The sequence below is a fragment of the Alexandromys fortis genome, unplaced genomic scaffold (genome assembly GCF_014885135.2).
Source record: "Alexandromys fortis isolate MF-2015 unplaced genomic scaffold, M_Fortis_MF-2015_v1.1 scaffold_72, whole genome shotgun sequence".
Lineage (NCBI taxonomy): Eukaryota > Metazoa > Chordata > Mammalia > Rodentia > Cricetidae > Alexandromys > Alexandromys fortis.
In genome coordinates this window covers 1,065,128-1,086,436 of record NW_026067969.1, presented here as the reverse complement: position 1 = coordinate 1,086,436, position 21,309 = coordinate 1,065,128, and the positions used below count along the sequence as shown (strand labels likewise).

Below are 21,309 nucleotides of genomic sequence, written 5' to 3'. Positions count from 1 at the left end.
TGGGAGAGCCTGATCCTTTGGTCACCCCTTCACCTCAGCCTTTCAGGACACTCAAAAAGCACATGGCGGAGGTTCATATAGTGACATCAAAGGCACCTTCCTCCCCAGGGTGGGCTGAGGATGGATTTCCAGGAGTCTGAGGCCTTGGGTGAGCTGTTTCTACCTTCAGGGCATGCTGGACCATAGAAGGAGGCTGACTGCCAGCTAGCCAGAGGGTCCTCTGGACTTGACTCGTGCACACCCTGGCAGCTTCCCAGACCCAGCCACCCATAGCTACAGAAGATTTATTACTGTTTTGAGAAGGCCATGTTGACCAGGCCAGAGGTTGGGGGCTGGTCTGTGAAGTCTGGGGAGGGAAATACAGGAGGCGATTCTAACCCTAAAACAGGTGAGCCTCGGATGTCTTCCAGACCCCGTGTCCTGGAGCCTTGATGGGTCACCTTGTTCCACGCATGCCTGCAGGATATATCCATTTTAATAGAAGGTTCCAGTTCCAACCATACAAACCACAAACAAGACTGAAGTTAGCTGCCTGGAGCAATCCCTGGAGACCTGAAGCGTGGCCAGAGCCCAGAGCTAATTGTGCTTCTCAGATCAGGTGTTTAGAGACGAGACTTTGCTTTGAGTGTGTGAAATGGTCCGTGGGGACGCATCATTTGCAGGTCCTGGGTCCCCAAGCTCCGTGGCTGGGGGAGCTCAGTGTGGTAGCTGGAAACATCATCTGACCTCCATAGCCACAGCAGGAGGGCCCCCTCCGTAGCCACTGCCGACCACAGGACTCTGAGGACCCACCGGCAGCCCCTGCCCCCACCCCATGCCGGGGGCTGCAGAGCTCAGGTTCAGGATGGGCCCCCTGACAAGCCCCTCTGTTCTCCTCCACTTAAAGGGCAGGCACGGCACCGTTACTGCTGGCCCCTGGCCTGGTTCTGGGGAGAGGCAGCCCATAGGCCCTGGCATAGTCTCAGAGCCATGCAGAAGCTCTGGTCAGAATAGCACGTTGGGCGGCTAGAGCTGGCCTCCATGCAGGGGTCTCCCCAGTTCCATGTGGGACTCCCCAGTTGCAGGTCTTTCCTTCTCCCATGCACCCCAGAGCCCCTTCAGAAATTACTGAGTGAAGCCATGCAGGAGGGCGGGACCTGGGGTCGTGTCCAGTCCCTGCTCAGTCCCTTCTCTGCTGCTGGCCTCCTCCTTTGGCCAGACCCAAGTCACGAGTTGTGGTACAGCTTTGTAAAGAGATGCCAATCATACATATTGGTAAAAATAGGTTAAAAAGTGCCTCCTTCCAGCTTCAAGGGTAGTCCAGTGGTCTCATGACTGGCCCCACCAAGAGAATTTCCTTCCTGGGGGACAAGTCTTAGAGCCATTGTATAGTCATAGCCTGCTTGGGCCAAGCCAGCGGGTGACAATGCTCTCCCTGTGTCCGTCTGTCTGTCCCCACATGGGCTTCGTGGCTGCTCAGAGCTGTGTCTCATCCCGGGTCTCAGGATTACAGGATGAGAGCTTGTTGCTGCAGCTGCTCTTCCGACTCTGGGAGCTGCTGCCCACGTGGGCCAGGGGGTCGGAGCGGATGAGGTACCTGTAGAAGACACCAAGGAAGGGACTGGAATGAAACCCAGGTAGCCAGCCACACCAGGGCTGTGCCAGCTGTGGGGTCTGGAGCTCCACGCCGGATGCTGGGAGGGCCAGTACTTGTACTCACACAATGTCATTGGGCTCCAGCCTCGTGTCTGGCGGGGGGTTGATGAGTACATAGGAGAGGGTGTTCTGGTGATGGTCGTTCATCTCGTCTGTAAAGGACATAGCCCAAGCATCACCCAACCCCCCCACCCCCAGAACAACTCTGCTGGACCCCAAGGAGCACAGGGGAGGTAGTTCTCTAGCCTTTCTGGTCCTCCCTGATACCTGTCCTCCGCTCCTGCCTGCACTGGGCAGGGCTCAGCCACTGGCTCCCTCTGTCCCAGGCTGCTTGCTCAAGTGACAGCCAACCTTAGGTGACATCTCACCAGTGCAGGAGGGGAGTGGGGGTACTGACTGAACAGAGGCACCGAGCACTCCTGCACACATACCTGTACAATCCCAAAGTGCACCTGTGCACACCTGTACATAACTGAGTACACCTGTACACACCTATTCACACCCACATTGCAAGCACCTATGCTTACTCCTACATACATGCACCTGCACATATACTTGTGAGCACCCATAAACACTACTGATCACCTACATATATGACACATACCGCTAATACCCACATGTACAGCCATGTAACACCTACACATACACACCATTTGCTCCACACCTTCACACTTGCGTGCACTCCAGGAGCCGCTCAGGCCTTCCTGTCACCCTCCTGAAGTGCTCTGCAGGTACCACTGTCCCCGGGACTGGGCAGGCCACATCTACTCCCTATACTTTGGACTCACTGGAGAACAGGGTCATTTCCTCCCGTTTGTGGCTCTGCTGCTTCTGCTTCTCCAGGGAGAGAGACCAGCAATGGCCCCAGGGTGATGATGGACTGTGACCCCTAGGAATGTGGATGGTTCTGGAGCAGCAGCCAGTTATACCATTGATCTCTGTGCTTGACCAGCAGGGCACCATGGCCACATACAGTGCTAGCAATGGCCTTGAGCTTGCTGGCCTCAGTTTGCCCACTTCATGTTTAAAGGTACCTCTGGATTCCAAGGGCATACAAAATGAGGGTGACCTGACACAGGGCATCTTCTGCCCAGCCCCTTCCAGTGTCCTCTATCCTTCATCATGTTAGACATAGCTTAGCCCTCTGTGACATTGAGGGAGCTGCCAAGTAGCCACCTGGGCCAGGATAGGGCATGCTTTGGCTCCCAGAGCTGCAGCCCCAAGATGAGGCATATGACAGAATGCTTCTGCGAAGGGGGTGTGTCTGTATCTGGGGTAGTTCCAATGGAGCTTTTACCTCTGTCTACTTCTGCAGGGTAGGACAGCCTGGTAGCCCGCTCTCCATAAATGGGGTGCTGTTCTGCCCCATGAGCATCAGTTTTTGCCCCCGCCCCCCCCCAAATCCTACAGTCAAGGTCTCCCATGGTGTGGCTCATGTTTGGAGCCAAGTGGGAGGCGTGTTATTCTGGGAGCAAGTCTCTCATGCAGCTTTGGGGCAGGCAGTGCAGGGGCAGTAGGGTGTGAGCAGGAGCAGGGGATTCGGTCATGCTCACTCCAGACCATGGCCCCTGATATGTGTCTATCAGGGCCACCAGACAGTCATCCCGCAGGTGGGGCTAGAAGCCCTGGCTGTGAGAGGAAGCTACTGCATCCTCCCTCTTTAGGTCTGAGGTCTAGGCTACCATTCTCTTCCAGCCAGGGGCAGATCTGGGGATTTTTGAGACTAGCAAGGCCTATGGGAGGGCAGGATGAGGCCTGGCTTTGTGCTTCTGTAGTGCAGAGCTGAGAGAGCCGTGCCAAATCCCGGCTATCATGCCAGGGTGGGGCTGTGGACAGTCTTGTGGTGCTGACTCCAACTGCTTAGCTTGGGAGAGCAAGCCAGCTGCCCCGAGGTAGCTTTAGCATCCCCGTGCTTGGTAAAGGTAGACATCAGGTAGGGACGGGGACAAGGCCCAGCTTAAATGCACTTCTAGAATGGAAACTCTCAACAAGTCAGGCCTCTGCAACATCTCTGTTTCTCCTCGCTTTCTCCTACCTCCCTACCCAAGCCCCGGGCATCTGTACCCATTTCCCCATAAGCTTCCTAATCTGAGCCTTAGCTTGCTCATCTCAGAACCAGAATAACTTCAGGGCTTGTGTGCTTTCTCTTGCCCCGTGTGCACTGAGCCCCTGGACACCATCCCACACTGGACGTTACCCTTTATGAGCAGGTTGTGACATTCCAGCCTTGCATTCAGACACCACTCCATGCCGCGCCAGGGTTCTATGAGTCCCTGTCGCCAAGTTCCAGCACATTTTCCCCAGTGAGCACACAGGTGATGCTCAGTGAACACCAAGAGCACCCTGTGATCCTGCAGGAGCTGCCCAAGCTCTCACCTGCCCGCCTTTGCCTAGGAGCCATACAGGAAGCAGATGTAACTGGGTACAGGGCATGCTTGGGTCATGGAAGTCACCATGTGGCCAGCAGAGGGCCCACTTTCCATGAATGCTGTCATGGGTGGCAGGATGAGGAAAACCACAAGCCCAGGAGATGCCAACACTTTGCTCTGTGGCTGCCCACAGCCATCCTTGCAAATACGGACCCAGTTAAACCGACATCTACCTGGGCCCAGCCACTGCTAAAGCTCCCAGAAAACCTGATTGGAGGGGAGGCACCGAAGGCAGTGGCTTAGCCTTTGCTCTGGCCTCGTGTGGGGTAGCTCCTTGTACTCTGCGGCATTAAAGCCCGCAGATGGGAAGTGGCTACTAGATCAGCTCTGTCTCAAGCAGAGAGAGAGAGAGCCTGCTCTTGAAGCCCCAAGTCTACCTGGCTTGGGTAGTCCAAGCCTGCCTATGCCTTAGCACACAGTGCAATCCTAATTTTCATCCTCATGCCTGGCAGGAGGCTCACTAAGACACATAGGGACTTTGGGCATCTCGTGGGACTAGCCAGAGAGGCAAGCTGTTGCTGGAACAGCCTGCTGTCTGGTCAGGGCAAAGCTAGATGGCATGGCACATTTTAACACCAGAGCTGAGTAAAGTATTTGAGGTTAAGCCCTGGGGCCGGGGTGGGTACCATCATCTGGGCTCCCATGACCCTCAGCCAGAACAAACCAAGGAGGAAGATCGAAGGCCTGAGAACCCACTGTGGACACACAAAGCCCTCTCATCTCTCCTGGTCACTGTCTGGCCCAGCCAAGGTGGCAAAGGGTTGGCACGTCCCCTATGTGGTGGCTGGTATCCACTGGAGCAGAATTACCTTGCAAATATCCCAGGTTTACCCGATTCATCACATCACTGGCTGTTAAATTTGCTACGTCCTCTATGGAACACATAGGAGAGGCACAGACAGAAACAGAGAGAGAGACAGGTCAGCAAGCAGTGGCGGGGTGGGCACGCTGGCACAGCAGAATGGGTGCAGGGCAGCGGTCAACTGCACGCAGACACCGTCCATGCCGGGACAGTGGTGGCCAGCACCAGCCACCTCAGAAGCAAGTCAATTGCCAAAGAGAATCTGGTCCTTCTCTGCCAAGCGCTGGCATGTGGGGGGTGCGTTGCAGAGGCTAAGGGGCACACAGGGCAGGTGCCAGTTTTGAGCTTGGTCATGTGGGCTGGACTTTGTATCTGCTAGTACTTGCCATAGTTCATGAATGCTAGGATCCCCTTAGCCTTGGTGGCTAGTTCCCTGGAACAGCAGGTTACCTGGGCGGGGATACAGTGAGGATCACTAGATCGAGGGCATTGTAGGGACGTTCCACATTGTGTACACGTGATTGGGAAAGTCTCTAGGGTGGTCATGCTGGTCTCGAAAGTCTTCCCCGGGCCTACCCTTTAGTGAAGTCTATCTCTGCCTAGTCAATGTGCCCATCATGCCCAGTATGCATGGCCAGCACATGGTCCAGCCCCAGTGATCCCTGGGCAGCTCCCTCCTAGAGGAGCCTCTAGGGCCCCATCTCCGGTGATGCTAGGCATCATGACGCAGGATGGGCCTCAGCAATGGCTGAGTATTGAGATGCTAAGGGAGTGTGGGAGTGCACAGGCCAGAAGAGAGTTCTTGGGCCCCCTTTGACCTCATCAGTGGAGGCAGCCTGGTTAAAGTCACACAGATGTTACCCAAAAATGGCACAGAAAGAAGGGGTTACAGAAATGGGATGACTACCCTGGGGAGGACGGTGGGATAGACAGAGGATGTGTAGGTCCTTCTTGTTCCCGATGACTGCGCCCTACCCTCTCCCTGGCCAGGGACCTGCTAACTCCTTGCCTCGCATCTCTCAGAAATGGGAAGACTGGACCTGTACCCTAATGAAAACCATCAGCTATGAGGGAGCCGGCTTGGCGCTCCACTCTACTCTTCCTTTAGGTCCAGTCCCTGGCTTTCTGCTGGGGAAACTGAGGCTCTAGAGTAGCAGAAGCGAGCCGGTTTGTGGGTCACTCTGCACCTTCTCCATACTGGGTGGGGATAGACACTCCTCTGCCCGTCACTGAGCATGCCCAAGTGACCATTCTGTGGCCACGCCTGCCGAAGGGGTCAGATAGATTGAGACACTCATCAACCTGCCCCGCCTTGTTGCCTGCCCTTACCATAGCCCGTGGTGGGCAGCCCCAGGTGTTTCATCCGGTTCTTGACCAGCTCTGAGAGCTCCTGGCGCTCTGAGCGCCGGTAGAGGCTGAGCCGCTGCTGTGTGATCCACTCTGTGGCTGCAGGGGCCTTCCCCGCCTGCTTGCTGCTCTTTCGACTCAGCTTGCGGGCCCACTGGAGGCTCTTGCGGCGCAGTAGGGGGTGCTCCGCTGGATCAGCACTGCCCCCGTGGCGGCCGTGGGTGCTGCCACTGCTGGAGGCAGCGCGTGTGCCCCAGGGCCCCTTGGCCTCCCGAGTGTCCTCGCGGTCCTCCATGTTGACTGAGATCTGGGACTGGGCAGGCAGGAGGGCTATGGGATGGGGCCTTGTGCCTTGAGGTGCCAGGGAGGAGATGGGTTCTGGACCCACAGTGTGAACACCAGCCTTCTCCAGGCCAGAAAGACTGTGGGGTCCTGTGTTCCCACCTGTACCCCAGTCTGCCTGGCCTCCTGGACCGGCTCAAAGTCTGATCCAGGATGGAGCCAGCCTGTCCCAGGGAAGCGGATCCTTTGTCTCTCCGGGCCATCACATCTATGGATCTAGCTGGTCTCTCTGACCTGGTATATCCTGGCTTTGGCCTAGCACTGGGACCTCTGTCTATACCCCAGTTTCCCTCCATGTGGGTGGGGCAGGGGTCCCCATCAAACACATCCCTGGGAGTCAATGCGAACAGAGGTGGGGTGTGGTAGGCTGCATGACTGAGTGAGCATGTGAGGGGCTGGGGAAAATGTGGGGACCCCATCAGCAGCCCTTTAGAAAGACTGAGAGGGATAACGCATGTGTGGTGGTCAGAGCAGCCCACAGGGGTATCTGCTGCTCTGGAGGCTGCAGAGGGGCCTTCTGATGGTGCATAGAGCTGGGCTGGGGTGAAGGGTACACACGATGTGGGCAAACCCATGAGTGATTGCCCCCTGCCTCAGTTTCCCCATTGCATAGCAGGATGGTACTTGCTGAGAGTCCCGCCACCCTCACCCCCAACCCTGAACAGCCCAGCGGCAAACACATTTTCATTTCCTGCCTGCTTCCCAGGGGCCTGATCAAGGTAGGAAAGAACTCCATGAGGCACAGGTGGAGCAGAAACGCCACATGGGGTCTGGGGTGCTCACCTGGGCTCTGAGGTCATGGGGCTGTAAAGGAAACCAAGGGCTGTGAGGGGCCGGTGGATGTGTTTGCCCCTACCCCAGTGCATCCTCGCCTCTCAAAGTCCATGCAGAACATACAAGGGCAGGGTGGTAGGCGGACTACCATAGTCTACCACAGTAGACGAGCTGCACCCGACCTTGATACCCTACCCAGGTCCCCTGGAGGTCTGGGATGCTTCCCAAGGTCACCATTCTTCCCAGAGTGGCAGATGCCCTCGCTGGAGGCACATGTTTTGGACACTGAACCTGCCTGGAGGGAGCCTCTGGCAAATGCCAGTCACACACAGGTGCCCAGAGCTGGACTGTGACAGCAATGGGGCTGTACCTCAGAGGAGAAGACATGGCACTCAGTCCTGTAGATGCCGATGGGGATCTCAGCACTGGAGGAACAGAGTTTCTGGAAAAGGCGGCCATAAGTTCGGATCCACAGGTCATCCTCGGTTACCTTCATCTGCGATGGGAGGAAGGGCTGAGAAGGGCTGCAGGCAGCACCCAGAGTCCCCGGACTACAGTGACCCAAGGAGGGTGCCAGGCCTGTGCCCTGCGGCACTGTACACCTGGCCTGCACTTACGGCGCAGAGGTAGCCTGAGCCTGGGGTCGTGTCAAGGCCCAGCAGCAGCCTGGTGATGGTGATCATGTAGTCTTTCACGAAGGACTGTGGGGCAGCGGGGCCACGTGAGGCAGATGCTCCAGCCTCAGTGCACTCAGAAGCCACCTGCCTGCCAGTCCAGCACATGAGATCTAAAAAGGACCAGGACCCTAAACCCCCAGAGTGGTACCAGGGCATCCCTGAAGGCAGTTAGACCTGCTGCTCCAGCAGGAATATGTCTCAGGAGATCTGGGGAGAGCTGCCCAGAGCAATGGGACCAGATCTTAGATGGAGAGCAACTGTGGGTTCTGGTCCAGGGATCATGGGATCCTGCCCACCTTCCTCCACATCCCAGCTGACCTGGTAGAGCAGTGTATCCAACATGCTGATACTAAATACTCGACCAGCAGCAAATGGCAGGCGGAACATGAAGGCCAGGTTGGAGCCATTCTCCCGTTCTTGCTGCAAGAAAGGGGTCCTCAGATGGCACATAGGATCACAGGTGGCCATCAGAGTAAGAATATGTACATAAGGTGTGTTTATGTGTGGTATGTGTATGCATATGTGTGTACATGTACGTGTGGTATGGCATGCATGCATTTTTGTGTGCATGTGTAGCATGAGCATGGGTGCATGGTATGCATGCATGTGCTGAGTGTAGTGTGTGCATGGTATGTATACATGGATGTGTGTCTGCATACATCAACAGACTTCTGGCCAGCAGGCTTGAATATCCAGCTGCATCTCCCCAGACACACTCAGGTCCAGAGCCTAGGGAGAGTTTGGGCTCTGAGAAGAAATTGGGACCCAGAACCTGTGAGATACGTCCTGTATTTGGAATCCAGGGCCTCGCACACGCTAGGCCTTTCCATCACTGATCCCTCTACCAGTCACATCTTCCCAATGATGGAAGGAAGCACATGGGACAAGGTGGCAAAAATTCCTTTCATTGTGTCCTTCTTTGTACTCCAGTTAACAGAAGAGGGCAAGTGTCGGGGGGAATGTGAGGTCGGAGAGCAAAACAGTGGGGCTAGGATGTGTGGGCTTGATTGGCCCACGAAGAACCACGTATGTCTGAGCTACAACACGTGGTTGTACCACGTGACAGTTCCATAGTCACGGCCACTATCTTCCCACTCTGGTGTGTACCATGTGCAGGTGAACCACGGTGGTAACTCAAGCATCCCACTGGCTTTCCTAAGGACAGCACTAATCAGGAAGGGACCACGCCACAGGTCCAAATGACTGGAAGGAAGGGGAAGGAGTGTTGCTAATGTTAGCCTCTATCCAGAGTGTTCCCTTCTATTTCAGACAAGGAGTGGGCATTTTTCTTCAGTGTGGGCAATCCTACAAATCTTGGTGCTCAGTGATAGGCAGGCCATAACAGTGGTGTGACTGGGGATTCTACCATCCCCAGGAAGCCACGACACCAGCAGCCTCCTCATCTTCTTCCTTATCTCGTCTGCCCAGGGCCCAGGACATCATCCACTGTGGATCCCAACCCCCTAGCATCCATGAGTTCACTGCCACCGTGTTCTGATTTCTTCAGTTTGTCCTTGCCATCCCTACTGTGATAAAGCCACATGATGGGCCCTGGACCATTCACTGCCCTGGGACGGACAACAGCTGACAAGTCCAGGATGCAGAGATGGGCCAGCCACCAGGTCCATGCTACGGGGAGGGGATGAAAGAAACCCCCACCCTTCACTGCTGATGTCTGCTGCAGAGGGCCCGGCTGTGTGAACCAGTTACTGTCTGTGCAGGCTGACTTCACCCATTCCCAGGCTTCCTCGAGGCCCCTGAGGAGCAGGGCTGGCCCCAGGTGTGACTGTGTATAGGGACACAGGCTCCATGATGACTCCAAGGCGGGACACCAGCCTGGCCTACCCTCAGTCACACTGTGAGGACCCTGGTGATATGTGGGGCCGTGGTCCGAGTGGCCACTCAGAGAATCCTAGCGCCTTGGACTGCTTAGGCATCCCTTGACCCTTTCCAGTGTGGATGCAGATGCTGGGGAGAGCAGAGTCCAGGGATGGGGGTAAGCTGGACAGCAGGAGTCACACTGTTGTCTGGTCCTCTGCCCGCCTGGCTCCCTCATGCCTCTCTGGCTCAGCCAGACAGCAGCCTACACAGACAGGCTCCCATTGGCCACTTCCACTTTGCCCTAGCTTCAAGTTAGCTCTGTGCTCATGGGCGGTAAGAAACCCCAGAGTTTGTCTGTTCTGCCTGATGTCTGGAGTCAGGCGTGGCCCTGACAATTCCTGCCTTCTTCAGTCAGCCATGCTGGCCTCTGGCAGCTCACCACAAGCACACTGGCCCAGGCTGAGCTAGGGACTCACACAGAACAGCAGGCATTGGCAGCTGTGGCTGCCTCCTCCATACCTGGCCTCTGTTGTCTTCATCTTAACACATGGCTTCCACTGCCCTCACCCCAGTGCCTGGCCATCCCTTGTGTGGATAGCAGGTGTGGCCACAGCCACCACACACCAGAGCAACATAGACAGTGACCTGTCTCCCATAGTCCTGTAGTTTCCCATATTCCTAGTGGGTTCCTGGGTCCTTAGCGTGTTTCTAACGCCTTACTGAGTCCCTTGTGTCCCCGAGTTCCACATCTGGCCTAGCCGATACCCTCCATAGAGCTGACCCCTCCTACAAATTCCACGGTCAGAAGCACGAGGCTTTCCCCACTCTATGATCCTCAGAGCTGGGACAGAGGCAGGGTCTGGTGCCGGGTGGGCTGTGAGTATCTGTTACCAGTTCCTGGCCGATCCCAGAAAGGATTACCACCGACTGGCAGGTGCTCTGGGAAGTAGCCCCCCAAGGAGAGCCTTGCATCACCTGAGCCTATCTCCTTGGCTCCTACGGGACAGAAGCCCATCCTCCCTCACCTTGCTCATAACCTCTTTGGGCTCCCGTTAGCAAAGGCTGACCCACCAGGAGGGGCTCACTTACCTTTTCCAGTTTGGAAAGAGCCAGAGAGTAGCTGTCCTTGGCACGGAACTGCATAAACCGCATGTTGGAAGGGTGGGTAAGCTCTGTGGTGATGCTGAGGCTGGGGAAGAGCCTGGGGGAGGGATTAGCAGAGTTGTCCTCCAGTCAGGGCTGAGGGTCTGGGGGTCTGTGGTGGGTAGTATGGCTGTGGTCAGTCAGGGCTGAGGGTCTGAGGCAGTCCCAGGGCTCTGGGAGTCTGTGGTGAGTTGTATGGCTGTGGTCAGTCAGGGCTGAGGGTCTGAGGCAGTCCCAGGGCTCTGAGGGTCTGTGGTGAGTCCTGCGGTCATGACTGGGTAGCCTCTATTGCGTCGGTTACAGCCGTGGGTATTAGTCTCTGGTAGATCTTGTGATCAGGGCTGTGGGGTCTGTGTTGGGTCCCTGTAGTCATAGAAGTGTGGTCTCTTGTGGGTCCTGTGGTGAGGTCTGTGGACTCTGATGGGTCCTATGGTCATAGCTTTGGAGATCATGGTGGGTCTCATGGTCGGGACTGTGGGGTCTGCGCTGGGCCCCATGGTCAGGGCCCTGAGATCTGTGCTGGGCCCCATGGTCAGGGCTGTGGGGTCTGTGCTGGGCCCCATGGTCAGGGCTGTGGACTTTGGTGGGTCCTTTGGTTGGGGCTATGGGTTCTCACAGTGGTCCTGACACATGGTTCTCCATATCTGTTTCTGTGGAGACCTCATAGGAAGCCGGGCTCCCAGGCGTCAGGTGCTCACCGAAACATGGTCTGAACATTGACAATGGTCTTAGCATCTGCCATGTAGTCCTCTTCAGCGCTCATGGTGCTCTCCTTGTCCACCACCACCAGGTTGTCGGCATAGATGATTCCGCACTGCAACAGGCTGTCCAGGCTGCAAAGGGCAAGGGCTATGGCGATGGATTCCCCTCCCCCTCACACACCGAGTCCCTCTCAACCTCCCTCTCTTTCCCCGGGTCTGGGCTGAGTGCTCACTGAGGAGCTCTGGGGGAGGACGGTGGAGGGACAGCAGGCACTGTGGCCGTGGCTGCTCTCATCTTACTTGTCCACGGAGCCCTCCATGTAGTAGACCATGGGAAAGCAGCAGATAGCCTCCAGGAAGTGGTGGTCAGGTCTGTGGGGACAGCAGGGTCGAGAGGTGTCACTTGCTCTATGCTTTATCCTCTCCACAATCTTGGGGCCCCCCAAAAACATGGGACTGAGGGGAACCTAAGGCCAAAAGTTCTTCTACTTATTCAACCCAGAGGAAACTGAGGCCCTGGGTTGCTGAGGTTATACAGCCAAGACTGGACCTTGGGCTCTGACTGCCATGCTTCTGGGTCCTTGGAGGAAAGGAGCTATGGTTTTGGGGATCCCCGTGGTCCACGGGAACTGTCAAGTTGTGGGGACGTGATGTAAAGAGGCTACAGGAGAAACTAGAGGAGAAAGCTGCTAAGGCCAGTAAGATACAGAAGGCATAGCCACGGAAGACAGCAGGGAACTGGCCAGCAGTCCCGGCACGGGAAGAGAGGCATTATGGGAGTGCACAGCGTCTCACTTGTTGTCAAGGAGCAGCACGATGGGGTTGAGTTCCCGGCGAGACCGATAGTAGGCACGCAGCGGCACGATGAAGTTGTATAGCCCGTTGCCCGCCGTCTCAGCAGAGACGATAATCAGCTTGTTCTTGAACCCATAGGCCTTGGCATCTTCATAGCTGTTGTGTTTGCAGCCCTGGGGATGTTGGAAACCCAGGCTGGGCAACCACCCTGGCTGTGGGAGAAGCTGGTGGGCCAACAACAGCATGGGCATGCAACATGGGAGCACATGGGAACCCTGGGTAGATATCGGGCCACCAGCCACCAGGGCTCATCCTGCTGGCTGCCACTAAAGTCAGTGTCCCACAAAGCTGGGTGTAAGCCATTTAGCTACAGAAATACAGAGGGCCAAGTCATGTGTACACACGTGTGTGTGTGTGTGTGTGTGTGTGTGCGCGCGCACGCGTGCACGATAAGTGTTCACACAGTCCAGTGCCTAGCTCTGCCCACTACAGAGCCCAGAATCAAGGTCTCAGGCAGCATCTGATCTGATCATCTGTTTCCTCAGGTCCCTTTCTCTAAATTGAGTCAGACCTCAGTTGGAGGTGCCTGGTCCCAGTCTAGAGCTGGGCATGCGCAGGGAGGAAGTGTGAGAGGCTGGCAAGCATCAAAGGGCTCAGATCCCAAAACAACACGAGTATGGGCGCCGAGTAAAACAAGAGGCCATGCGCCTCCACCGCGTGAGTGCAAGGATGGTTTCCTTGGCGACATGCTGAGGAGAACTACTGGCGGGGTCTAGAATTAAGAGAGCTGATTCAGAGTGGGGAAGGTTAGAAGTCATCCTGCCCTGATCTCAGCAGTGACTGGACCATAGAGATAGTCACTTTCACAGCGGGACAGCATGGCCAGAGATTCAGCCAACTGAGCCCCACCCAGCTTCAGGGTGCTCAGCCCAGATGCAGGGGCTGGCTCAATCATAGATGGAGTTCTGTCACACTGAGCACAGGATCCAAGCTCTTCAGAGGTCAACAAGGGATCCCAGGAAGACAGGAAGGCATGTGCTGACTTAAAGAATGACAAGACCTTTGGACCTTGGGTTCCCCTGGCTGGAGACCCCGGCTCTGCCTGACTCTGGGGATGGGCTATATGAGGAGTGAAGGAGTCCTCCTCCTTTGGGAACACGCAAGATGTTTGGGGGCTCAGGGCTCGGGGGTCCTAACCTGCTTTCAGCCTGTTCAGAAAAGGCAGCTGTGAGTTCAGAGCAGGGAGGCGGAGAGCAGGTGGGTGAGGTAGAGGGGTGTCTGCCCTTGCTCATGCAGCACCCCCGAAATACATGGTGGCCACAGCAGAGTCTAGGGTGCCTCTGCAGAGACTCAGCCTTACCTTGTCCAGCCGCAGGCAGCAGAAGGGAGCTTTTACAGGCAGAAGGTGGCATAAGGTCGGGGAGCTGCCAATGTAGGGTGAGTTGGGGGGATAGCCCTTCACGTACCTGGATGAAGATAGGGACCACAGCATGGCACCCTTTACCTGGAATATTCATGGATTCACCTGGTACTAGCAGAGATGCCTTACTGTCTCCCAGCTCCTAATCCCTACATCTGCTGGGACAGTCACAAGAGACAAGTCCTCAGGGACCTGTCCCTGCATCCCAGGTTAGGGCTGGGACAGGCACACCAAGGTCCTAGAATGGCCCAGGCTGAGGTGGCCCAGGCTGAGGTGGGGTGCAGAGGGGCCACTTGTTACCACTCCCCTCCGCAGGACCCAAGGAGGGCTCTGAGCATCCTTCCAATGGTCAGTCCTCAGCTACTCAGATGGGGGATAGGCAGGTAGCTTGTAACCCATGGGATCCCTTTTGTCCCCGGGGAAAAATTCCACACATAATATATTCAGTGCAGATGTTTACACGTATACACATGGAAGAAAACACAGGAACAGATGCGTGCACACATACACACGTGTACACTTGCACACATGCACATACAAGCAATGTTCACCCACTTCCACACATGTACATACACATGCCACATGCACACACACAACACACATGCATCCTCCCTCCCTCCCTCCCCTCCCCCTTTGGAGCCTAGAAGCTGAGAACACCAGGGCTGTAATCACCAGCCCACTGAGGGATGTCCATGGCACCCCAGGTGATAGACAGGTACATGGGCCTGTGCTTCCAGTGGGCTACACTAGCTTCTCAGAAGGCTGCCTCCCTTCCTCCCCACCCTACAGTGCTCAATACACACCATGCCATGCTTTGACACTGGGCCCTGGCCACAACCCTCTAGTTCTGTTCCCATGTACCTCATGGGACACAGCCACAAGGACCTATGTACTTTCTGCTTACAGGATCTGGGAGCCCCGCCATTAACCCCTCAACCTTAGAGCAACTCCCAAAAGGAGGATGCCCTAACTGAGGTCAGGGTGACTGAACTGTTGAAGACTTACTAACGTCCCTCTTGGTCTCAGCCAGGAAGATTTGGCCTCAGACCCCAGCCAGGATGTCCACTGGAGATAGGCTTGTAGTCTCTGGTTCTGGACAAGGTCTAGCCAAATCACCTGCTGGTGACTTCTACAGACCCTGCCCCAAGAATTTACCTGAAATGAGGTGCCATACCCCGCAGTACCAAGAGAATCTGATTCAGCTGTGATGTTAGCTCAGGAATGTCTGTGGTTCACTGCCTGGCTCTATCCCAACTCATGGAATAACCAAGGGCGGATAGCTCAGTGGTTGAGATGTCATGGGGCTATGCTACCCCATCACCCACGCTGCTTCTATAGGCCACTGAATGTGGCCTCTGAGTCCCATTATCTCTGACTCCAGCCAAGGCCAGGGGGAGGGTGGCAGCCTAGTACATCTCTGCCAGCATGCTCTCGAGTGCTCCCCAGGACTAGGCTTGGGGTGATTCCCTGGCCCCACCCAGAAGACCCATTTGTGAAGCAGGGATTGCCTCTATACCCAGCACTGGGGACCCTTCCCTCCCACTGAAAGCCGAGCCCCACTCAGCACTCACTCAACCACAGAGAGCCCCTCGTCGTCTGAGGGCGTCACCTCGTCCTCTGACTGGTCACTTAGCAGGTCACACGGCAACAGGGCTGAGCTGTCTGCCAGCTCCAGGACAGGTGCGATGCTGGGGCGCCGACTACCAGAGCCATTCTCCGTGGGCAGAGTCAGCTTGCAGCTGCCACCGCCGCCGCCGCTGCCGCCACCACTACCGCCACCCTGGGAGGGCCGGCAGTCTGTGTTCTGCAGGTCCATGGCCACTGTCCCTGGACAGAGGGGTTGAACCTGACCAGCAGCCCTTCCTATCCCACTCTCTAGGCCAGCTGTGCAGCCTTAGGAGTTTCAGCACATCCCTGAGTCTCAGTTTCCCCTTCAGGACATGGGGGGGTCCTGAGGGGTGGTGATTGGTCCCCAGCCAGGGCCCTATCCATACTGGTTGCTGTGACTGATTCTGACTTCCTGAGGGTGAGGCCCTTGAGGCTTATGGGAAACTGGTCGATCCACTTTAAGGACAGGGCTAGAGAACACAGGAACACAGGAGCAGAGAGGCCATTTTGCATTTGCTGGTTTCTGCTGCTCCCACTTCAGCTCAGGGCTGCTAGCTTGGGGTCGTTGGCTGGCTCAAGGATGTAGCTCATAGCCTCTGTGGGCCAGAACTGAGGAGTGGGTGGAAGGGCTTCCTGAGCCACTCCGTCTCAGGCATGGGTGTGAGCAAATACAAGCAATGGATGGAGGTTGGGCTGGGCAGCAGAACCCCAACCCCAAGCTCTCCTCAGGCCTGACCGCCAGAGCAAGCTGTTACTGTGGGAGTGACTTCAGAGACAGGCAGCTGCTGGCTCATGTCACACATGTCTGAGAATGTGTACCACAGAGTCAAAGCACCCGGTCCCTAGAGACCACTTAGACTGGGCATACGGTGGGCACTTATTAGCGTCAACTTGTTTTGAGGGTCACAGCTTGGGTCTAGCACCACATGAGATGGTGATTGCCCTGGATTACCTGCGGGTCTATGGCCTGAGAGTTTAAATGACCCTGTTCCTGTTTCCTGCTGTCCCCTGGAGGGCTGGTAGGTTATGAAACAAGCCTGTAGAACCACCTTCTGAGTTTTGGCCCAGCCCTGCTCAGGAAATCACTGGGACCAGTTATAGGAAGACAGCAGTCCCTGCGAAGAGCCTTGAGGCTAAGCTGTGGCCAATTTCAGACAATCTACCCCTAGTGGATGCCAGGGCTTTCATCTATTCAAGGGATGCTCTGGGCTGATAGAACTACAGGGGCCTCTGGTTGGTAGTTAACTGCTACAGTACCCCCACAGGCTCTCAGTTACCCGGGTAACTGATGCTCACCAGAACTCTGACTGGTGGGGGTACCCCAATTGGACAGATCCACAACTCGAGGCTCGGAGAGGCTCACACTGTCCAAGAAAGAGCCGAGCCTCAGGGGTCAGGGGTCTCCTGCCCAGTGGCAGGTGGTGTGTGAAACACACCCTTGGAAGCCACCCACCTACCACCTGCATGCTGCCCCAGCTCACCCATAGAGGCAATGATGCTATGCACTGGCAGACGGGATGGCCCCTCGTACAGTGCCTGCCCTGCAAGACCCCGCCTCTTCTGCTTCTCCTCCTGCTTGAAGATGAAGGCCGAGTTCTCCTCCTTGGTGATGTTGATGTAGAAGCAGGTGTCGGAGGCGGCCAGGATGTGCCGTGGCCCCGGGTTCAGCAGGATACTCTTGTTGTCCTCACGTTTCATCCCAATGAGGCACACGCCATACCTGAGCAGACATGGCCTGGAGCTCAGGGTCACTCCTGGCACCCTGTGGCTCAGGCTGCCCCCCTGAACTACTCATTCTCCTCCCAGGGATCCCATTTGGACCTCTTGGACAAGCCCTCTCCTCGGGTATTGGGGACCTAAGGACCCCAGGGCAGCCTCAGAAGAAGCTATGTGGCAGATTCTTACATGAGGCTTGTTCTGGGATGTCCTGACTTGGCCGTCCTCACCAGGTAGGCAGAGCCAAGCTATGCTGTCCTTGGTTGAGATTCTGTGACTTTCCTGCCCCAGGGCCCCACCCACGCTGACCTGGCCCTGGGTAGGGTGATGGTGGGGACAGCGGGCTCCAACCCTGTATTCAGCCCCGAGTCCCGCGTACTTCTTGTGTGCGTGGAAGGCTGCGTAGGTGAAGCTCTTGCCCTCATACTCCCGGAAGAATTTGCTGTCGCCCATGCGGATGTGGTACACCTCATTGCCCGAGCAGCGCCCATACATGCGTTGCCACTGCTCTGGAGATTCCTGTCCTTCCCTACCAGAGGAGCAGGGTAAGGTTAGGAGGCCTTCACCCTCAGTCAGGGCTGGCCCTCCTACCCAATTGGTTAAATGCACCCTGCATCTCCCTGGACCCCCTTCCTGTGCCAGACCTCTGCCCACTACATGCCCTCCTCCTCCTCCAGGGAGCCCGCCCTGCCTTGTGGGGTTGGTCGGGACGGCCAGGGCGTGGTAGTCGGTCTGGCACAGGGCACTCACTGGCCACGGGACGTGTGCACCAGCAGGGTGATGAGGGTGGAGGTGGCCGGGCAGATGCAGTTCAGGGCCAGCATGGCGTACTTGCATTCCTCCTCGCATACCACGTGGTCTGTGGGGACTGCAGGGTCAGTGCCTGCCACCCCCTGCTGTCTGTGGTACCCCCTACACAGCACCCACGTCTTTCTGAATGTGTCAAGGCTCTCCTGCTCGGTGCCCCTGGAAGCCTGAGCAGCCAGCTCCTACTCAGCAGGGGTTCAGCACCTTGGTGAGCTGCATGTTGAATCCCAAAGGTGCAACTGTGTTTCTGGGGCCACTCCAGTTCTACCCAGGTGGGCCCTTACCTGTCCCCCAGGTGCCCACCATGGGCTCTGGCCGTAGAGGTTCTGACCAGATAGTGCCCTTGCCTCCCACACCACTTCTGGCTCCTGTTGCCACCGATCTCGGCCCCAGGTAGAGGCCAGATCATCTGCCAAGGCTACTCCCGGTAGCTCTCTATTCTCTGACGCAGAGATCTGGTGGGCATGCTCTCCCCAGGATGAACCCTCCTTGAGCTTATGAGAAGAATACTTTACTTCACCCCCACCCTTCACCCCCTTGCAGTCTGCACGCCCATGATGCCACAGGGCCCCAAACACACCAGCAAATTTGACGTGAAACTTGTTTTCGGGCTTGAGGATCTGGACGTAGAGGGGACAGTTGGGGGCAAAGTCCTTCACAGCCCAGGCTCGAAGAATGGTCTGGTGATCCTGGGGGAGGTGTGGTTGGTGATGGAGGGCCTACCGCTGAGGGTAGGCAGGCAGTGCAGGCTTGGGGGGAGTGTTCTGAACTCACCGCAGCTGTGCGGTCCACCTCGTTCCTGCTGCTGAGGATAAAGCAGGCCTCTCCGTTGTCCATCCTGCAGAGCACCAGCTGCTGAGGGAGGCTACAGACCCAGAGGGCCTCCCCAGGAGGAGGTCAGGAAGTCAGGATGTCAGGAGGGGCCCGGTGTATGAAGGGTGAGAGAGAGAGGATGGCCCAGCAGGGGGCCTTGCTAAGGTAGTCAGGCCTGGCCCAGCAGGTTCCAGCATCAAATCCTGCAGGGCATCCCAGGCCTCCTAGCCTCCCCAGATCCTCCTGGAACATTCTGAACAGGTCAGGATGCCTGGACACTCATAGCAGTCGAAGCTCAGATGCCGAACAAAGCCCATGAGCCAAGCCTGCCCTGGAGACACTGACTGGCCAGGGTTCCCAAGCTGTGGCATGATGGTGCCCAAGAGGGGGTTCTAAGCTACGCTCCACCACATCCATCCACACTCTGGACTCTGCTTACAGCTGTCAGAGGCTTAGGGCCAGAAAGAGTGGGTCCTCCTGAGAGCTTGTCTCAATGGTGCTGATGACCGAGGCCCTAGGGCAGCTGACTTTTTGTGGGGCACCGCCCAGCATCTGGGGCCTGTCTCCTGGGCTCCCATCCACCCTAAGTTGGACCAGAAAGCCTGTCTCCTCTTCTGCTTGACTATTTAGCAGCCCGGACTTGGGTGGTCATTCCTAACTCCTTCCAGGTTCCCAGGAGACTGGCTACAGAAACAACTTGACCCGGCTGAGAGCTGGTTGGAGAAACCTTTACCCAACAAGCAGGGCAGTAAAGCCTCATGCCTGCCCCACAAAAGCCGTGGGTGCCTCCCTGCTTGGCTACCACTTCCTCTGTCCCAACTACCAGTCCAGAGCTGGACACAAGCAGCTACAGTCTCATGTGAACTGGGCAGGATCCCCATGGGAGCCGAGGCTCAGGATTCTGGGGATGAGAGACCGGGGTTGTTGTTCTGCTTGCCCTTGGCCATGCACCACCTGTACCACACAACGAAGGGCACAGGAACCTTCTGGAATGAAAATGTGGCATGGGAGGTGTTGGGGGGAGAGTCCCAGATGGTGCAGTAGCACAGTCCAGTTACATGTTAACAGCACATTCTTGTCACCTCAAGACACTCTGTCAACTTGTCTTTAAATCAAGAGCCACCCTCAGCCCTCGTGTCTTTATCACTGACTCTCAGAAGCCAGGTTTTTTTTTCCCCCACCCCTGGTCTATTTTAAACTTCCTTAAATCTGACAGAGAAAAATCCCCAGACTCAGAGCAAGAGAGGGAAAGATGCCCAAAGGCGAGACCCACAGCAGAAGAACACAGCTTGGCCAGGTGTGTTTGCTAGGCTGTGTAGCCGCGACTAGCAGGGAGGGATGGACAAACGCTAGTGTCCCGCTCCCCTGGGTCCAGACCCTGACCTTTCACCCACCCTGGCCCCGCCTCCACCTGGGACCCCTGCCTGCCTCAGGCCCTGTGCCAAGCCATGCCTATCATGGTTCCACTTCTACCTGGGGACTCCCTGTGGCCTCAGGCCTAGGTTTAGCTGCGCTGTCCTGGCTGGCACTCACTTGGCTCGCATGAGGTCCTGGTCCTTGAGGGCAGAGCCCTGGAGGTAGATGACCCGCTGGGACCACAGGGGAATCTGCAGTACCCTGCGCACCTGGACATCCATTTCGGAGGGACACAGGATGACCACGTAGTAGTCCTGCTGGCCAGGTTGTAAGTCAGTGCCTCTGAGCCAGATCCTGTCCCCACAGCCTGTATTGTTTCCTTGATGGTGTCATTCCCAGGGCCTTATGGGACCACCACAGCCCCCCCTCCCCAAACACACACCAGATACAATAACCAGGGACTAGAGTGCTCAGGTACCATGCTCAAGCATGTGACAGTCTTGTACAATGGGAGTGAGGGGTGGGGGGAGGTGACTGCTTTGGGAGCCTGGGAAAAGTCTGAGGTTCCCCAGGGGTGCCTACAGCCTTACCTGGAGACGGGGATGGGCATAGAACTCATTCAGGAAATCCATGAGGAGGTCAATCTTGAGGGAGCTAACACACAGGACCACATGTTTTTCTGTCTGTGCTCGGTGGCGGCTGTAGTTACCCCCTGACTTCTGCCGTTCCATCCAGAGGTAGACAAGCTCTTCAAACTGTGGGGAGAGGGGGGGGGTGGACACTGGCATCCAGTGGGGGACAAAGGAGGGTGGGGCAGGTGCTAAGGGCAGGAGTAAGAGCAGGCCTGCTTGGCTGGCAGGATGTAGAAGTGATGGGGACGGTGACCTTAGCAGAAACCAGAGCAGGACCAGGAGATGGCATATATAAAGAGGTGTCAGAAACTGTGGTGTGTGACTCCAGCCATGGGAAGTCTAGCTCATGGCCTCAGAAGCTGCATGGCCAGTAGTGGGTGCCAGAGTCTATACTCTGACATCTGGACAGACAGAGTCTTGGCTCTGCCTATCAGCTTTCCTGACAGTATTAGGAAACGCTCAGCACTGAAATTAGGGATTTCTCTCTAACA

The 21,309-nt window shown here is 56.5% G+C and overlaps 1 protein-coding gene across 5 annotated transcripts in view; it reads right to left on the bottom strand.

Annotated features, from left to right (window-relative positions):
• Positions 1–268: 268 nt before the first annotated feature.
• The window catches only part of Kcnt1 (potassium sodium-activated channel subfamily T member 1), a 58,420-nt gene continuing 37,379 nt past the window's right edge, over positions 269–21,309 (bottom strand). Inside the window, exons 12-32 of one of the 5 annotated variants that reach the window (XM_050155260.1) lie at positions 20,777–20,941; positions 20,364–20,500; positions 18,792–18,855; positions 18,598–18,706; positions 17,961–18,069; positions 17,590–17,739; positions 16,976–17,214; positions 15,458–15,707; positions 13,827–13,932; positions 12,467–12,639; positions 11,972–12,043; positions 11,669–11,803; positions 10,917–11,028; positions 8,325–8,426; positions 7,947–8,030; positions 7,700–7,825; positions 7,339–7,359; positions 6,196–6,526; positions 4,874–4,936; positions 1,700–1,787; positions 269–1,576 (exon numbers count right to left, since the gene is read on the bottom strand). In XM_050155260.1, the coding sequence (XP_050011217.1) occupies positions 1,456–1,576; positions 1,700–1,787; positions 4,874–4,936; positions 6,196–6,526; positions 7,339–7,359; positions 7,700–7,825; positions 7,947–8,030; positions 8,325–8,426; positions 10,917–11,028; positions 11,669–11,803; positions 11,972–12,043; positions 12,467–12,639; positions 13,827–13,932; positions 15,458–15,707; positions 16,976–17,214; positions 17,590–17,739; positions 17,961–18,069; positions 18,598–18,706; positions 18,792–18,855; positions 20,364–20,500; positions 20,777–20,941 (2,757 nt within the window). In that variant the 3' untranslated portion in view covers positions 269–1,455. Of the gene's footprint in view, positions 1,577–1,699; positions 1,788–4,873; positions 4,937–6,195; positions 6,527–7,338; positions 7,360–7,699; positions 7,826–7,946; positions 8,031–8,324; positions 8,427–10,916; positions 11,029–11,668; positions 11,804–11,971; positions 12,044–12,466; positions 12,640–13,826; positions 13,933–15,457; positions 15,714–16,975; positions 17,215–17,589; positions 17,740–17,960; positions 18,070–18,597; positions 18,707–18,791; positions 18,856–20,363; positions 20,501–20,776; positions 20,942–21,309 lie in introns of all 5 variants that reach the window. The other 4 variants (XM_050155259.1, XM_050155261.1, XM_050155262.1 and 1 more) reach the window with 4 other exon arrangements.